The sequence below is a fragment of the Lygodium microphyllum genome, chromosome 3 (assembly GCF_053477565.2).
Source record: "Lygodium microphyllum isolate KBCC chromosome 3, Lygodium_microphyllum_v1.1.10, whole genome shotgun sequence".
NCBI lineage: Eukaryota > Viridiplantae > Streptophyta > Polypodiopsida > Schizaeales > Lygodiaceae > Lygodium > Lygodium microphyllum.
Window position 1 is genome coordinate 60,309,716 of NC_141137.1, and position 17,383 is coordinate 60,327,098.

The 17,383-nt window shown below is 39.6% G+C and overlaps 1 protein-coding gene across 1 annotated transcript; it reads right to left on the reverse strand.

Moving 5' to 3' along the window:
* Nucleotides 1-400: 400 nt before the first annotated feature.
* LOC148038398 (uncharacterized) lies at nt 401-3,367 on the reverse strand. The gene has a single exon (XM_087671467.1). It carries the CDS (start codon nt 2,473-2,475, stop codon nt 952-954), a length of 1,524 nt encoding a protein of 507 aa, XP_087527593.1. The 5' UTR covers nt 2,476-3,367; the 3' UTR covers nt 401-951.
* Between the last annotated feature and the right edge of the window lie 14,016 nt (nt 3,368-17,383).

Sequence of the window (17,383 nt, forward strand, 5' to 3'; positions counted from 1 at the left end):
ATATATAAGTTTAATGTGAGTTGAATAATTGAGCCATGTTACATGAATTCTTTATATTTGAACATTTGTAAAACCTTAAAATAATACATGCTTAAGTCTCATTCTTTTGCCCCCTCATGGCCATTCCTTTACAAACCTTTATTTTATAAGTCGAAATACCCCAAATTCATCGTTGAGTATTATATCATGTAGATAGTTCAACTGTATAAAGAAATATGATGTGGTTCGCTAGGAACGGAAAGATACCGATAGATGTTACTCGATTGCCTCCTTTCCCATAGCTCTGTGAACAGTACTGTGCTAGGATCGGGATTGTGTCAAGGACGAATGCCTGCTGGGCTTTACCTTGTACCTTGCCCCGTGACATCAAATTCGCATGTGCTTTTTTGTTAGAGAGAGAGAGAGAGAGAGAGAGAGAGAGAGAGAGAGAGAGAGAGATTACAATAGCGATGGATTTATCTCTGAGTTGCCTTTGTCCAGAATGCAGATGGGCAAACGTTAATAAAAGCATAACTATAGTTTATTACAAACATGTCAACAGCCTGATATGGATCCTTATGCCTTGAAAGAAAGCACAATCAAGACATGCGCGTCTAGGGTATCACCAAAAGAAATACAGAGGTTTCCATAGCCTAAAACATTAGACAAAGTGGTTAATGTAATGTTAACTCGTCTGTCTTACTGCTTGCCTGCCTGCAACAACATTTCGAGCACTGATCGATCAGTGAGACCTGCACTAAAATAGAGGAAAACATTGTCAGACAGAAGTTCTTTTAGCTTCAACCCAAGTCTTGAAGGTGATCATGATGGGCGGCACTACATGAGTGTGACCAGTCATGGTTACTGTCTGATGAGCATACTCAAGTTGGCTTTTGACAGCACTAATGGTGTATTACTATCATCTGTCCTCACTGCGGTGCACATGCTGATAGCACTTATAGTGTATCATTATCATCTGTCCTCACTGCAGTGCACATGCTGATAGACCTGGCATTTGATGACTTTGTCCATTGCCCTAAATCCAGGCATGATCAGAAACTCCACCTTGTGCTTGGAACACTTCCTGCAGATCCCTTCTGGGCTCAGATTGGGGACTGCCTCCACATACAAAGGATCAATATCCATCCCCTTGCCCACCCTCAATATAAGCACATGTGGGTTCAAGGAGAATGCTAACCTGTGAAGCAGCCACACACTCTTGGCTGCATCCAAGAATGCCGCAGTGAACACATCCCTCTCCTCTCGGCTGTTGAACACAATACTCCATGAGAACTGGGACCACAGCTCCCTTGTCTTCCGCTCGCAGAACCGCCGGAACTCTGCGTCGAAGGAAGGATGATTTGAGTTCACTGCATCATCCACCTCAATGAGCTTCATCTTCTGGAATTCCTCGAGCCTTGCTGTGCACCGGGCACGAGGATCTAGTATCTGCATTAGGCCTGAGTCATCATAGCTATCATTCTCAAAACAATGGAAGAAGGCCTTGTTAATCCTAGACTCCAACGTATAGACAGCATGCTCTTTTCTTGTGAACACAACATTGGGTTCCAGCTCTGATAGGGTCCTTAGCACTGAGTAGCCAGATGCCTCCATCTGCTTGATGAGGGCCTTGGAGAAGGATCTAATTGAGAAGCGAGCACGCATGGTGGCCATCTCAAACAGTAAAAGAGTGGCCATATTACGCTCATTGTCAGGATTCTCCTCGCATTTGGCCCCCGCGTTGTTTGAGGCTACTTTTGATGCTGGGAGAGAATGCCCTTCATGTGATCCATGATGGTTCTGCTTGTTCTCCTTCTCTTCAATATTCTTCTTGATGCATTCCTTCAATGCTACATCCTCTCCACCTCCATTAGTCGGTTGGAGAACTGCCAATCCATTAATGGCACTTGCTGTGCTCCTCCTGCTTGGCTCTATTTGCTCTTTCTCCATGAACGCCAGGGCCTGCATCTGCTCCAGCTGCCACTCCAGCATGTCTATGGTATCCTGCTTGTCTGCAAGCTCAGATTGCTGCCTTCGGCTCACCTCGAGCAGCTCCACGACACGCTTGCTTGCAGAGAGGCGCGTGTCGGAGGGCTTGCGGGGATGCCAACAAGCGAACAAGCTTGAAATGATGCCAAAGGGGCCCCCTCTGGACCTGGCACCTCTCTCCTTGCGGCTGAAAAGCTCATGGATCGCATCGTCGACATAGAATCGGAGCGGAGGGCGAGGGTCTTGATGGGGCAATGGAGGCTGCTGCCGTTGCAGGGGAGGTTGGGAGGCATTGTTGTCTGATAAGGTGAAGCTTTTGGTCCTGCGCAAGCCCTTCTTACCGGCATGGTTGGGCTCGCAGACCGATTGGTTGCGGCAGAGGGCTGGGTTTTTGGCGGTGGGCGCATTGACGGTGTCCATGTTGTTGGGGAATCTGTAGGGGGATTGTTGAGCATTGCAGGATTTAAGGGGGGAGGACCCTCTAGAGTGAGAATTGTGGTGAGGCATGCTGTCCACTACGATGGCAAATCCAATCACTTCTGCAACGAAGGTGCCCAGCTACAATTCTACTGTGCTGGCAATGTCATATACAGCAAAGGCTCAAGAATGCAGTAACCTGCCCAGCTAGAATTCTACTATCTTGGCGACGTCATACACAGTGGAACGCAGTAAACTACACTATAGAAAACTCAAAAGCTTGGGCAATTCACAGTCAGAGAACTGATTAGACAGACAAAAGGGGACTGATTAGACACACAAAGGCGCAGGGACAATTGAATTAGCTAGTTAGCATTTGAGCTTAGAAACCTGGCAAGCAGTCATAAAGCTGGCAGAGAGGAATGCCTAGATATGGACCATCATAGTAACGTCTCGGAAGGGAATAACAAGCATGATCTCATGACTGATTTGAGAAGGGGAAGCAACGGCTCTCTCTCTCTCTCTCTCTCTCTCTCTGTCTCACAGAGCTTCTCACTCTCTCTCTCAGAGACAGTAGGCTAACCCAAGAGAGATAAAAGATGGCGCCCTGTGCAGACACGTTCCTCACTCCAAATTTAGCGACGACGGCAGCGTGAGTCAATCTGAGAGAGAGAGAGATGGAGAGAGGGAGGGAGGCATCAAACAACGACAGCCAAACCTTGGCGGACAAGAGAGAATCAAAGAATGAAAGGAAAGAGTGACATCTTCCCGTCTTTAGCAAAACAAGTACAGTCAATCTCTCTCTCTCTCTCTCTCTCTCTCTCTCTCTTAAGACCCTCTTGTGGCTTGCCACCCATCCCTCGATCATGGGGTGGATTCAAACAATCCCAGTCATGGTGGCCTTCATCATAAACAATTCCTAAGCCCTATGTCTCTTTCACCCCCTCATGCTATCATGGTGCCCACTGCCCTCCCATCCTTCCCAAAGTACCTCCCCCTCATCTCTTTTCTAAGTCCCCAGTCACATCATTTACACCGGTGTGCCACACCGGCTTTCACGAAAAATTGAGGTTTACATGACCAAGCTTGCCTTGCAATGAGCTACTTTTTGTACTATGAGCCTTGGGAAAAAATGAAATGTTTCAATCATCAATGTTTTTCAAAGACTTGTTTTCATCACCATTGCTATATTCACACATAGCCTTATTCCAAATGCATACATCAAATATACTAGAATCTAGAAAACCCACAAAGGTGAATACCAAAGTCACAACTAGGCTAATTGTATGGCAACTTCATTCTAATTCTAGGAGCCATGACATCTTGACACATCAATAAATTATCTTTCTAAAGTATGGATAAAAATGGAAAACATTGTGCATCTGAGAGAGAGAGAGAGAGAGAGAGAGAGAGAGAGAGAGAGAGTGTGTGTGTGTGTGTGTGTGTGTGTGTGTGTTGTGTTTGTGTCTATGTGTAGGGAGATGTGAGGGCTAAGTGATTAACTATGGGCATCTTAAAATATCACATAATTGTCAGGCATAAGAGGGGGAGGGGGGTTTTCAAGAAGATACATTAGTGTGCACAATAGATGTAGGCACTTTCCCACAAATCTTAAATATAAGGGAGGGGGTGCAGTACGAGGTGGTGGGATGTAAGCTTCATGGGAAAGAGGGGAAGGGGAAGGAAGAGGGTTAAAATGATTAGATACAAGCATGTGTGCCCGCACGCATGCACTGTCAAGAAAATATGTGTGTATGTTGGGAAGACGCTAGGTTTCTGACTGTGGGAGTGAATAAAAGTAGTAATGGATGGATAGATGTAGATAATGTTAGAGCGATTCTTAAGTGAGGATTAAGAGCACTAAGACATTAGGCATATTCTTGTATGAGAGTAGAGATGATAATAGAGATTACATAGAGTAGAGACCAACAATAGATGAAACAACACACATGTAAGAGATCAGAGGCGTAAAGTATCCCAAAACCAATCCTTGATTAAGAAAACTTGTTTACAATGAGTCTCTCCTTCACCGTGTCATGTTTCACCCTATTATATCCAAAAACTCACACCAAATAATAGCTTCTACTCTGTTGCTCAGACAGCAAATCTCACAGTTTCTTTGGCTTCGAAAGGGGGGTTAAAACTACATGATACCTACTCAAAATTCTCTCGGATCGCTCCTCCCTCTTCACCCTCCGGAGTGTTGTTTTCTGCCTGAAAATTGCGATCGCACACGGCATGGATTCGAGAGTCCATCTTTTTGCATGAGATCTCAAAAACTGACTAAAAAGTAAATTGTTTTTTTGCGTGACTCCCTATTCTAGACGTTTTCAACACCTTTTTAGGATATTTATAAAAAAGAAAGCCAAAAACATCAAAAATAGACTGAAATTGTCCAAAAATCATGTAATTTTGAATTATCCATATTATGGACACTAACATTAATGACTAATATGACACATTAACTCTCTAGATTAATAAGAAAGTTGAATGATGATGCACTTGAGGGTTTTTCACACTATGTCCATGTAGCAACACGGCAACGTGTACACACACACACACACACACACACATTCTCATTCTCTCTCTCTCTCTTTCTCTCTCTCTCTCTCTCTCTCTCTCTCTCTCTCTCTCTCTCTCTCTCTCTCTCTCTCTCTCTCTCTCTCTCTCTCTCTCTCTCTCTCTCTCTCTCTCTCTCTCATAGAGGCCTTGATATTTATCTCATTCATATATTCAACATATCAAATAACAAGGATATTAATTTCTAACCATTTTGTGGATTTTCTAGTTTTTAGATTTCTCTATTTTTATACTTGATTCCTACTAGATTGCATTGAACTTTCTACATTCAAATTCTAATAAATGGATTTTTATGATTTTCCAAAGGTGATATCCATTACAAGAGATTTGAGGTCTCAAAAATGCCTTGTAAGTGATCCTAGAGAGAGAAAATATTTTTAAAAATAAAAATATTTTTTAGCTTTTAAAATTTTTTTATATTTTGATAAGTAAATATATAAAAATTTATTAATAATTCATTGTCGTAATATTCTCATGGTCACATCAAACCTAGAAATCTAGGCCACCATAAAGGTGATAAAGGTTGTCATAATGAAAATCTTACTCGTCCTTACTAAAGTAAAAACTAGTATTTAATTTGAATTTTGTTTGACGTTTGCTTACTTTTCTTCATTCTCACTCTCTTCTTTCTTTCCCCTCCTTACTCATTTCTTCTTTGTTTTCCTTCTTGTTTATAATTCACATAGTTTTTCAATCCAATCTCTAATCACATCCTTAGCTATGGATCAGTCATCCAATGATCTTTGTAGCTCTAGTAAAAAGCCTCTCTATTGTCTTCATATTGAGTTGGATAGTGAGTATGACCCATAAGGAAGAGAACAAAACCCATTACTATTACATAGTCTACGAAACATATACTCATGTTTGAAGGAAAGAATAATCTTGATCTTTGGTTAGATTGTAGGCTATATCCCAAAGATCTTAGCAAAAATAGTACTCTACCTTTCTATAATAGCTCTTCATTGATGAGGTTCATTAGTGATGGTTATAATGGGTTTCTGGGTTATACACTTGGTTGCAAAAAAGGATATCCTCAAATTGGATAACCATCTTTTATTAAAACATAACAATGAGTTATTACAAAAGCTAGAGGGCTATCTCAACAAAGGATTTATTCTTTGGAGAAACACATCAAATCTTGTCAACAAAAGCAAATTATTTTAGGCTTCAAAATCGACAAAGGGCTCTTAAAAATATTGAGAGTCTCAAACGAGAAGAAGGTGGTCGTAGTAAAAAAATCCAAGTGGCAAGGTACTTTTTTTAACTTTAAAAATATTAAATATGATTTTTAAATAATTAATTGTATTAATTTATGATGCTAATTTTGTTTAGGTCTCTTCTTCAACAACAGAATGCAAGTGAAAGCGATTTTTTAAAAGCATATCAATTTTATTATCATGTTTCTTCAGTAGTTTTAAAAGATATTTTGAAGAAGAAGAAATTTAAAAAATGCAAATAAATAATGCTTGGAGTCATTTATAAAGGATCATTCTTTTGTTACTGAGTTAGTGCAAAAGACACTAAATAGTATTGGTATCAATCGAGATGCTTATATGCAACTTTATCAAGGAGAGGATTGGGGTGAGAGAAAGAGGAGAGAGAATACTGCAGAAGAGAGAGAGAATACGTAGAAGAGAGACAAAGAGAGTGGCGAGGAGAGAGAGATACTAGAAGAAGAGAGAGAAAGCTAGAAAAGGAAGGAAGGAAGCCATGAAAGCTAGAGAGAGGGAGAGAAGATAAAGCAGACTTGTTATTATAATATGATGGTCAAAAATCTAGTCCCTTAAACCTTTTATACTAGCTAGTGTAGCTAGTATTTTATCCTCATTATTTTATTTTCCCTCTCTAACATTCTATCCCTACCCAAAGGTTTTTGCCCTAAAAAACAAGTTGGGCACTTACTACAAAAAAAATAGGGTAGAAGCAAACCAGAGTACTACTCTACTGTGCAGACATTACAAGGGTTATCTTATAGAATGATAGGTAATCGTTGATGTATAAAGGGTCACTGATCAAGTATGATATATAAGTATGATTGGGGAATGATAAAATTTAAATCTTGACCCATATTCTCTAAGAAGATGAAGCCTAGAGGGAGTGGATAGCGTGCTGTCTACTACAGGACCTTGCTGTAGTAAATCTGAGATAAATTTTTGTAGAGAACTTCGATCAAGGAATGCTACACATTAAAATGGAGCTCTTTGTAAGTTCTTTTAGCCCATGTATGTTGGGTTTGGCTGTTCAGAGTTCAGAGTAAAATCTAGTGTAAAACAATGAGCTCTCTGTAATCTTCCCTGCACTAAAATATGGCCATAGATAACCAATCTTCAGCCAAAAGAGTCTACCAAAATAAAGAAATTGCTCGCAAGATGGATGCTGGTCTAAATGAGATCCCAAGAAATCTATTAACCTCCTAGATCAAAAGGTATTCCATCATAATAATTGTTCAAGAGAAGAGAATGGCCATCAACCACATACTCCAATTCACCCAGATCAAATGGATACAAGGAAGTATCCCATAATCAAGTCCATAATCACATCCATTATCTCTCGGATCACAGGGAAGCACAATGCCATCTTCATCTTCATATATGCCCAAATCATGTATTACATCATCATCATTAGACATATACCAGTCATCGTAACCATGATCAAGGTACTCATTATCAAATGCATTCAATGGCTGTTGTAAATTTTGATTAAGTGTAAGCTGATGCTCAAGAATGTCATCATGAGGTTTCTCCAAGAGTCTAAAACCTTCAGCATAACTATCTACATCTATGAGTGCCTCATGTGATTCTTCAATTGATATGTCATGAGCTTGTACATCTTGCTCTTCACTGTTCCCTTCTTGTACATCTTCTTGGTCTTCTTGCTCTTTTCCCTTTAGTTGAATCTCTAACCACTTAGAGATATTGGCATTAAGTGTGTACATGGTGGCTCTCATTTGACGCATTTCCGTCATCATCATCTTAGCATGATTTTCTATACTGTGTACATCTTGTTGATCATCCCCTTCTTGCTGTTCAGCTTGCTCATTGCTATCTTCTTCATCATCAACACCTTGAAAAGAACTCATCATTACATTTGGGTGATCATGAGGTATGAAATGATTGGGATATAGGATACCATGGTAGTTATGAACTTGTTTCTCATCAAAGCTAGAAGAGTACTGATAAGCATGACCATTATTGTCATGTCCATAAGGATCATGTTGCTAAATTAAGGAAGGTTCACATGTATAATCATGACTATGTTGCTGAAAAGGTGGATGCTATAAGCATATGCATGTTGCCCATAATAGTCATTATGCTGCCAAGGTTCAATGGAATGATACTCTGCATTATGACATGGTACATCATATCTATAAGCATTAACATGATGTCTAGATATACTTGCATACTACTCATGTTCATTTTCATATTCATGCTGTCCATATTCATAAGATGCATGTAGATCATAGCGTGTACCATCAGCATATACATGTTGGCCATAAGCATAAGCATCGGGTGCATAATTCCCATGAGAATACTCATCATGACCATAATACTCATCATGTTGTTGATAATACTCATGGTGATGAGAATCCATACTTGATTCAAGTCTTGCTCCTTTTTCTCTATCCGTCTTCAAAAGAGCAATATACCAATCAATTAAAGCTCCAAGTTTATCAATATTATCCTGTGTTTGAAGCCAACCTTGTTCACTAGAGCTAGAGCTATTGATCTCAATTTTGCCATAACTTGTACAATATGTTTCCTATCCAAGTTTCTTCAATTTGACAAAACCCAAATGCCAATGCTATGAAGAAAGAAGCTATGACGACTCTGCCACTTCGAGTGAATGGAGTAAATTCAAGTGTATCCCTGTGTGATGCAAATCCTCAGCATCAATGTAGCGTCTTCATTCTAAATAGTTGTGGCTCAAAAGAAAGTATATACAGTGGAGCAAATGCTATCCCAAATGGTTTTTATTAGTCACACCAAGACCTTTGTCAACTCATGTAGATAGGCTTTGTAAATGATATGCCATGCTAACTCATGTTAGCATGTAATAGACAACACATACACAAATTGGCATTCCTATAGATGGCTCAATTCTGAATGATGAACCAGGCTCTGCTCCTTGTGATATGATGATAAGCCACAATACAAACTCAGATTTCAATCCTTCATAATGTTTAGCAAGTTACTCGCCATGTAAACTATCAAGTATATCTTGAGTGAGCCCAACACACCTTCAACAAGTTGCTAGCCATGTAAACTATCTAGTTTCCCACATGCTCCATCATAGCAGTAATGATTCAAAACCTATCAATTTCTCTGAATCCAACATTGAGCTTGCAAGTATGAGGGCATCATCATCAAGTGTGGAAGAACTGTTTCCGTGTCTTCTTTAGTTATCTTAAGTTGCTTTCTTCTTCAATTATGCTACCACCATGAACATTGCTCCAAATCTGTAATCCTACAATGCATGAACCAACCACAACAATTGACCTCTCTCAAGAAAACTAGCAAAAGCCAAGTCTTCAAGTGCAAAGTCTCATGCTTCTGCAAAGCAAATCAATCCTATGTCTTTGTCAAACAAAGCTGGTGTGCTACTTTGGGTGCAATTGGAGATGTGTTGGGATATCTTGCTGAAAATACAACCCCAAATCAAGAGATGAAAGATGCGCCACAAACTAAGAAGGCCGAAGGAAAGAAGAAAGACAAGCAACCATGCTACAAATTGCAGTCTGACATAGAAACTACAAGCGATCTCAAATGAGTCCTGGAAGAACGAATTTTGGGAAGTAAAATTGAATTTACCTTAGGCAAAATTCTTGGAATTTCCAAATGTGAATTTTATGATGTAATGATTAATATAATCAAAAGAAAAAGACAATATGTTGGTGATGATGCTGAAGAAACAATGCATGCTTTTTTGCAAGCTGTTCGAGTATTTGTGCAGGATGAAGAGAAGCTCAATGCACAAGGAATTCAACTTGAAGTAGTTAAAGAATTAATTGCAGCAATTGAAGCTAAATATAAAGAAAGCATGGATGTAGAAATTAAAGAAGTAAAGGCTGAAAATGTGATGGTCAGTTGGTCCAAACCAGTTGGGCAACCTGCCTCTCAAAAAGGTCATCTACAGCACATGCACGATGAGAAAGAAGTTCGATTCATTCCAAGCAATCACTACTCTCGTACACATTGGGCAAGAGCAACAACGGAGACAATTGTCAAAATTGGAGAAAAGGAAACACCATGGATTGCACTCTTAGACCATGGTTTTGAGATAAACGTCATGGCTAGGAGTCTCTATGAAAGTGGTGGATGGCCCATAGATGTTGATCCAGGCTGGTGAATGAGAGCTGCAAACAATTCTTCTAGAGAGTTATATGCTGCATGTCCTAATGTATAGGTAACTATCGGAGACATAAAAGAAAAATTTCACTTCTTTGTTAAAGACTCTTGTAGTTACCCTATCATTTTTGGGCAACCTTACATTTTTGAAGCCCGCTTGGAAACAAAAGCTCTAGATGATGGTTCTTCCTATGCTCGAATCTGAAGCAAGGATAATGAATGAGCTATCCAATTTCTTACTATATGTGTTAATAATCATCAAAACAGAGATCTATTGCAAGAGTATCCTGTGTCTCCTTATGCTTGAGAATTCAAGGGTTTTTGAGCTGCACTGCTGTAAAAGGAGGCTATGGCAGTGGTTCATGTAAAAAGACTATGCCTCTTCATGCTACAAAAGCTGTGTCTCTAGCAAATCTACATGTATGTACAACCAACAATATGGGCTGTTATAAGTCTCTTCCAGCCATGACTAAAGTCAAAAGAAAATATTTATGTCATATTAAAAGGGAGCTGAAAACTTATGACATAATGGTTGAAAAAGAAGATATTTCAGGCATCTTTTTTAGGGTAGTTACTACTAACACATTGACTGAAATATATGCAATTGTTCATGCAGAAAATCAAGCTAAAAATTAGTCCATAGAGGTATGTACATTGGATTTTTATCAAACAATTCAAGAATTTGTTGAACAGGAAGATATTGGTTTTCTCAACAAGGTTGAAGCGCAAGTGGAGACAAAATACAAGATGGTGGATAAGAAAATCAAGCATGTGGAAGTCCCACTGCCTCCTGAAAGTGAAGGGCTGACTGATAGGGTAGCAAATCAGCCAAGTTTTCGTGATCCTATCAACATTGGTCACAAGTTTACATCAAAAAGTATTTCTTTTCTTTTATTGACTGAAAATCACTCTTTTATGCAAATGCTAAGGAAACATGGTAAAGCTTTTGCATTTCAGCCAAGTGAAATATGCTGTGTGGATCCAAATATTGTGGCTCCTATGGTCATTTTTACGATTCCACATAAGCCTTGGAACCTCAATCCTATTCTTGTTCCAAGGGTGCATTTGCCCAAATTACTGAAACTTCTGAATAAAAAGATCAAAATGAAGATTTTAGAACCTTCTTCAGTACGTTACTCAAATAGATGGTTTACTGTGCCCAAGAAAAATAGATCTTTACGATTCATTCAAGATCTACATCCTGTTAATCGAGTCACAATCTGAAATGTTGGTTCGGATCCAATTGTTGACGAGTTTGCTGAATCTTTTGCACGTACAATAATTTATTCCATGGGTGACCTATATTCATGATATGACCAATTTTAGCTTTCATCAGAGAGCCGAGACATTACCACAATGAAGACACATCTTGGATTGGTCCACATGTGTACTCTACCACAAGGTGCAACAAATTCCGTGGCCCATATGATGAATGCCATGCACAAAGTCTTAAGGGACTTTATTCCACAGCTTACTCTTCCTTTTCTTGATGATGTACCTATCAAGGGATGTGAATTTTATGAAAGGAATGAGGAGCTTGACGAACATGGCTGTAGGACATTTGTAGTTAACCATATTCATGATTGTGACAGGATTTTGACAAGGCTACATCTTACCCTTTCTGGAGCTTTTTGGAGTTGAAGAAGTCCTAGTGGTCGAACATCTATGTGGCCCCTACAAACGTAAACCTTCACTAATCAAGATAGATGCCATTAGCAGAATGCAAGAAAAATGCACAAATATTTTAAGGATGAGAAGATTTCTTGGCGCATTTGTATTCTATCTCATATGGATACCACATTTTTCTCAAGTAGCTGAAAATCTTTATCAATTATTAAGGAAAGGCCGAAGATTCTTTTCGGATAAAGAACATACTCTCACTATATGTGAATTAAAGAAGCTATTAATTTCAGCCCCCACTCTCAAAAGGGCTAATTATTCAAATGGACAACCCATCATCCTTACTGTGGATACAAGTCCCATTGGGATAGGATGGGCTGTTGGGCAAGAAGATCGTGAAGGTAACAAGTATGCAATTCGTTTTGGAGTAAAGGTTCTCAATGAACGTCAAAGAAGGTATGCACAAGTAAAAAGGGAATTGTAACGGCATTAAAGTGTGATTGTGAATACTTTATAGGTGCTCCCATAGTGGTAGAAAAGTGATTGTCTTCCACTCTTTGGCATGATTGCCAATTGCTCTACACCCGACATTGCTATGCTAAGATGGATTGCATATATTAAATCTCTCAACCTTGAATTAAAGCATATTGCAGGAAAGGAGAATCCAATTGCTGACATGTTATCACGTGAAAGATATGACAATGAAGAGGAGCTGATGGAAGAAGATGAAATTGAAGAGTCTATACTTTCTGAATTTCATTCCATGACTGCTGATAATACCTTTTCAGCTCTGCTGCATATACAGAACCAAAGCTGAAAACAGCAAGTGTATCTTATCTTTTTAATGGTACAACATTTAAGTACAACAAGAACATAAAAAGATATTGTTGCAAATCAGAAAATAATAGCAAAGATTAAAGGTTTGCCTATGGAAGAAGGGCGGTCAGCTAGAAGCCAGCATGCTCATTGCATTACTCAAGTTCTAGCTCATTTCCTTAAAGAAGATTATGAAGAAGATTGGCTGAAGATCGTCTGTCAATATTTGAGCACAATGAAGAAGAAGGAGACTTGGACTGATGAGGAGTTCAAGCATATTAAGAGGAAAGATTATGACTTTTTTCTTAAAGATGGGCATCTATGGAAGCATACAAAGAAGAAAAAATGAGCGCCTGTCCAAGTTTTAGGTAACAAAAGATTGCAACAGCAAGTAATGAAGGAATTCCATGAAAGTTTATGGGTTGGCCATAAAGGCATATGGGGAACCTTTATTAAAGTCAAAGAAAAATACAGGTGGCAGAACATGTATCGAGACATAGAGCATTTTGTTGAAACTTGTTATCTGTGTCAGATATACTCTATAGTTAAGCATTGAGATGGGTTACAATCAACTTATCCCTTGTCTATATATTATAGATGGGTAATTGATCTTGTAACCATACCTACAGGGATATGGAATATGCGATATTTAGTGCTTGCAAGAGAGGATCTAACTAATCAAGTTGAAGGTAAAGCTTTAACAACCAAGGCCACTCAAGCTATTTGTCGCTTTTTGCTTGAAGAAATATTTTGTAGATATGGTTGTGTCGTCAAAGTAATCGCAGATAGAGGAGAGTTGGATGTCAATGAGGCATGCAACTTCTTTGCTCAATTGGGTATTAAGTTGGCTTTGAAATCAGCCTACAATCTTGAAGACAATGGGAAAAGTGAGAGAGGACATCAGCCTATTCTCAAAGCTCTAGCAAAGTCTTGTAGAGGAAAGATCAAAGAATGGCCTAAAATGTTGCCTTTCGCATTCTGGGCTGATGGGACTACTCACAGTACCGTAACTGGCTATATGCTAGCTGAACTTATGTGTGGGCATCAACCAATTATGCCAATTGAAGAATCTATTCTCACATGGAGTCTTCTACCTTGGGAGGAAGGCATGAGTAGAGAAGAGTTGCTGACTTTGCGCATATGGCAGCTAGAAAGAAGGCCTGAAGATGTTCAAGTAGCTATTGAGAAGCTAAAAATAGCAAGACTAAAGAACAAAAGAAGATTTGATAGGCAACATCAAATTTGGCCAAGAGATATCCAAGAAAATGAGTGGGTGCTTGTCTATGACATCAGCCTAGACAATCAATACAGTGCTTCTAAGAAGATAGTAAATCGATAGTTTGGCCCATATGTGGTGAAGGTAGTACATGACAATGCTACTTACTCATTGGCTGAATTAGATGGAACAAGTATAAAAGTACCAATAGCTAGAAAACGGATCAAGCTCTTTAAATGAAGAGAAGCATCTACCTATGAACTACAAGACTTAGAAGTAGGTCATGGACTTGAAGACATAAAAGAGGAAGAAGTCTTCGAAGATGAAGATGAGGACATGACAGAAGAAGAATATCCTAAAGCTGCAAATTCATGAAGTGGCACATGCCTAAGGATGTGCAGGTTAGGAGGGGGTGAATGTCATGAGGTTCTCCGCCCATGGTCTAAAAATAAAACTTTTATTTTCTACACATAGCTCATGGTAGCTTCTAACTCAAACAGGATACAAGATTATTTTGCTACTTTAATACCCTAAGTCGCATAAGTCCACTAGCTTGTGACATGATGTAACAATGATGGGGTTCCCTACCTTGATAATAACAATACCAACTTGGGAAATTCATAAGTTGTGTTGTTATCCAAACTCTACTCTTGACTTGTATCTTTTTCTTAGAGCTGCAACAAGTTTTTAAAGTCATAAGGCATAAAACATGGTATGTATGAATCTAAGCACTTAGATGACTTGAAGGAGAACTCTTGGAGTCCCAGTACCATGACGATGAAGTGCACTTTCAATTCATTTAGCTCATCAAGGTGTCTCATGATGTCTATCTTGCCAATAACCCCTCAAGGAAGTCCACAAAGTCACCTAGGTTTGCTTCATGTGACATAATATATGAGTTGTGTGTAACTTATAGGGTCTAGAGAATGCTCAAAAGTAAAAGAGGAGAAGAAGCATAGATCATCTTGTGATTTTCAGGCAGTTCTTAGGACTGAAATAGGGCACAAGCTGAGAGAGATGGAAAGAGCTCGAAGACTACTACACAAAGGGAGATGGAGGCATGCAACCATAAAGGAGGATCAAGCCATCAAAGGGTTGCAACACTTGACATGTAAATGCATCTTCTCTCCATACATCTGTTGCTTCCATGGCCACAAGTGGCTACCCAAAAGAGCATTGAACTATGTATTTAAGGGCAGTAGCTCATATTTACTAGATCTCTCTTATGATTCTTGAAGAAGGTTTATTCTTGACTTGTGTATTCTTCTATATGCTGAGTCTAATCTCTCATGCCAAGAGAGGCATCAAATTTACTCTCTTGAGTACTTCAAGAGTTGAATGAGGACTGCTATTGGCTGTCCAAACCTATAATCTAAAGGGCTAAAGCTCATCTTCTTGCATTCTCGTCTAATCTTGTCACATCGAGGGGCTCATTCTTGCTTTTGGAAGCTAATTGCAAGCTACCATTGTAGAAGCTTGAAGAGAGGAGTATCAAGAAGCCTTATTGAAATAATTATGTGATGAAAGTAGGCTGAAATAGGTAGCCCAAACGAAGAATTGTGGGAAACAGCACATATATTTCTCTTCTTGAAGATTCATGATCAATCATTGGTCTTACTTGACATTGATATGCTTGATGCAAGTTGACATTGCATAAGCATTGTGGAAGGGGTATCAAGAGAGCATCTTGATTGCTCTATGCACATGCTTGGGGCTGAAATAGGTAGCCAATAGCAGGGCAGAGAAGCATAGCAGGATTTTCTTCTTCTCTCCTACTTCTACATGCTTATTGCAAGCTACCTATTGCTTGTTACATGCTCTTGAATATAGGGGTTGCTTGTGTACTTCATCAAAGTGTCTTCTTGGAAGGTTGATGCCATGTATATGGGCTGAAATAGGCAGCCCACATAGTGATTTTGTGGACAACATTTCCTTTTTCTTCTCTATTGCTTCATATGGTGTGCTAGACACTTGCACTTGGCTTATCTATATGCTATCATCAGAGGTTAATCTTGGATGATATTTGGGCTGATTTGGGTTGATATCTTTAGAATTAGCTACAACAGTGATATTTTGATTCATTTTTTGCTCTACAGAAGATGTCTTGAGAAGATATACAAGTCTTATATACCCCTATAGCATGGCAATGTTTGTAGATCATTCATAGTTCTTTTGAGTTGGATTAAGAGAAGCTTTTTCCCTTTATTTCTTGGCTGTAATAACCTAACCTTATCAGGAACTCTATTTGAAGCTTTCTTGAAGCAAGTTTCTTTTGCTCTACAAGCCTTGTAATTGACTCATAGTCTTTTGTCCCTAACAGTCTACATTGAATGTAATCATGCAAAGTTGATTCATGCTTTGGCATCATGTATGATTGATGGGATGCGGAGTTGTTTATGATACACGACAGCTTATTGTACTTGAATACATATCATGTGATTGCTCTTACAGTCAATAAAACAAGTTTGATTTGAGTTAGATCTCGAGGTAATACTCTTGTGATCTTTGCTAAGTACATGCAATTGGAAGTACTATTAACATCATTGAGAACTTGGCTTGAAACCTTCAACCCTTCTCTTATCTCTACCATCTTCAGAGTCTAAGCTCTTGAACCCTCATACATTCTTCTCCCTCAAACCCCTATGGTTGACCTTCAACCCTACACGCTCTGACACCGCTCAAAGGGTTGAGTGCTGCAAAAGGCCATCCATGTGTCCAGCTTGGTGTTGCAAAACCTTGTTCTTCATGTAGGTTGGTATTCGTAGCCGGGCACACACCGTGGTACTTCAAAAACTTTGTCGGAGCTGCTTCCAATGTTAATCACCTCCTCCACCACCTTGATAGGTAACACTCTATGCAGGGTGGTGGGGAATTGGAAGTTGAGGTCGAAGGGGTTCATGGCCATTTCTTACCTCTCCTAGATTATGAGGTTGGTGTGAAAGTTTGTTGGGGTGTCGTCCGCACATGGTGGGATGTGCCTGGGGTGCCCTCACTCCCCTAGCATTCCATTTTCTCATCATCTCCTCCACCATTTGCTTTCTTCTTTCTCTTAGTGCCGCCTTTCTTTCTGCGGAGCTATCTGCGTGTTATTGCTCTTTAGGCCTCAGGGAAGGAGGCGATGGGACAAGCTTGTCTTCATGTGGTCCCATTTCAAAGTTCACATCCACCTCCCTTTCCTAGTTTGGCTCTTGCTGCTCCTCTTTGAGTAACCTAAGTGCATCCACTTTCTGTGAGGTTAGGCCTGCCAATAGGAGATAATGACGTTCTTCTTCCAAGCTAGGGCCAACTCCACTAGGTTGTGTTGGCATCTGCAGTCCAGCCTTCAGTGCCCTAGGAGCCATTCCTAGTTTCTTTTTCATTGCCTCCATGGGCTCTCCCTCCTCTACCTAGGTGATGTTCAACAGGGTTTCTAGGAAGGCGC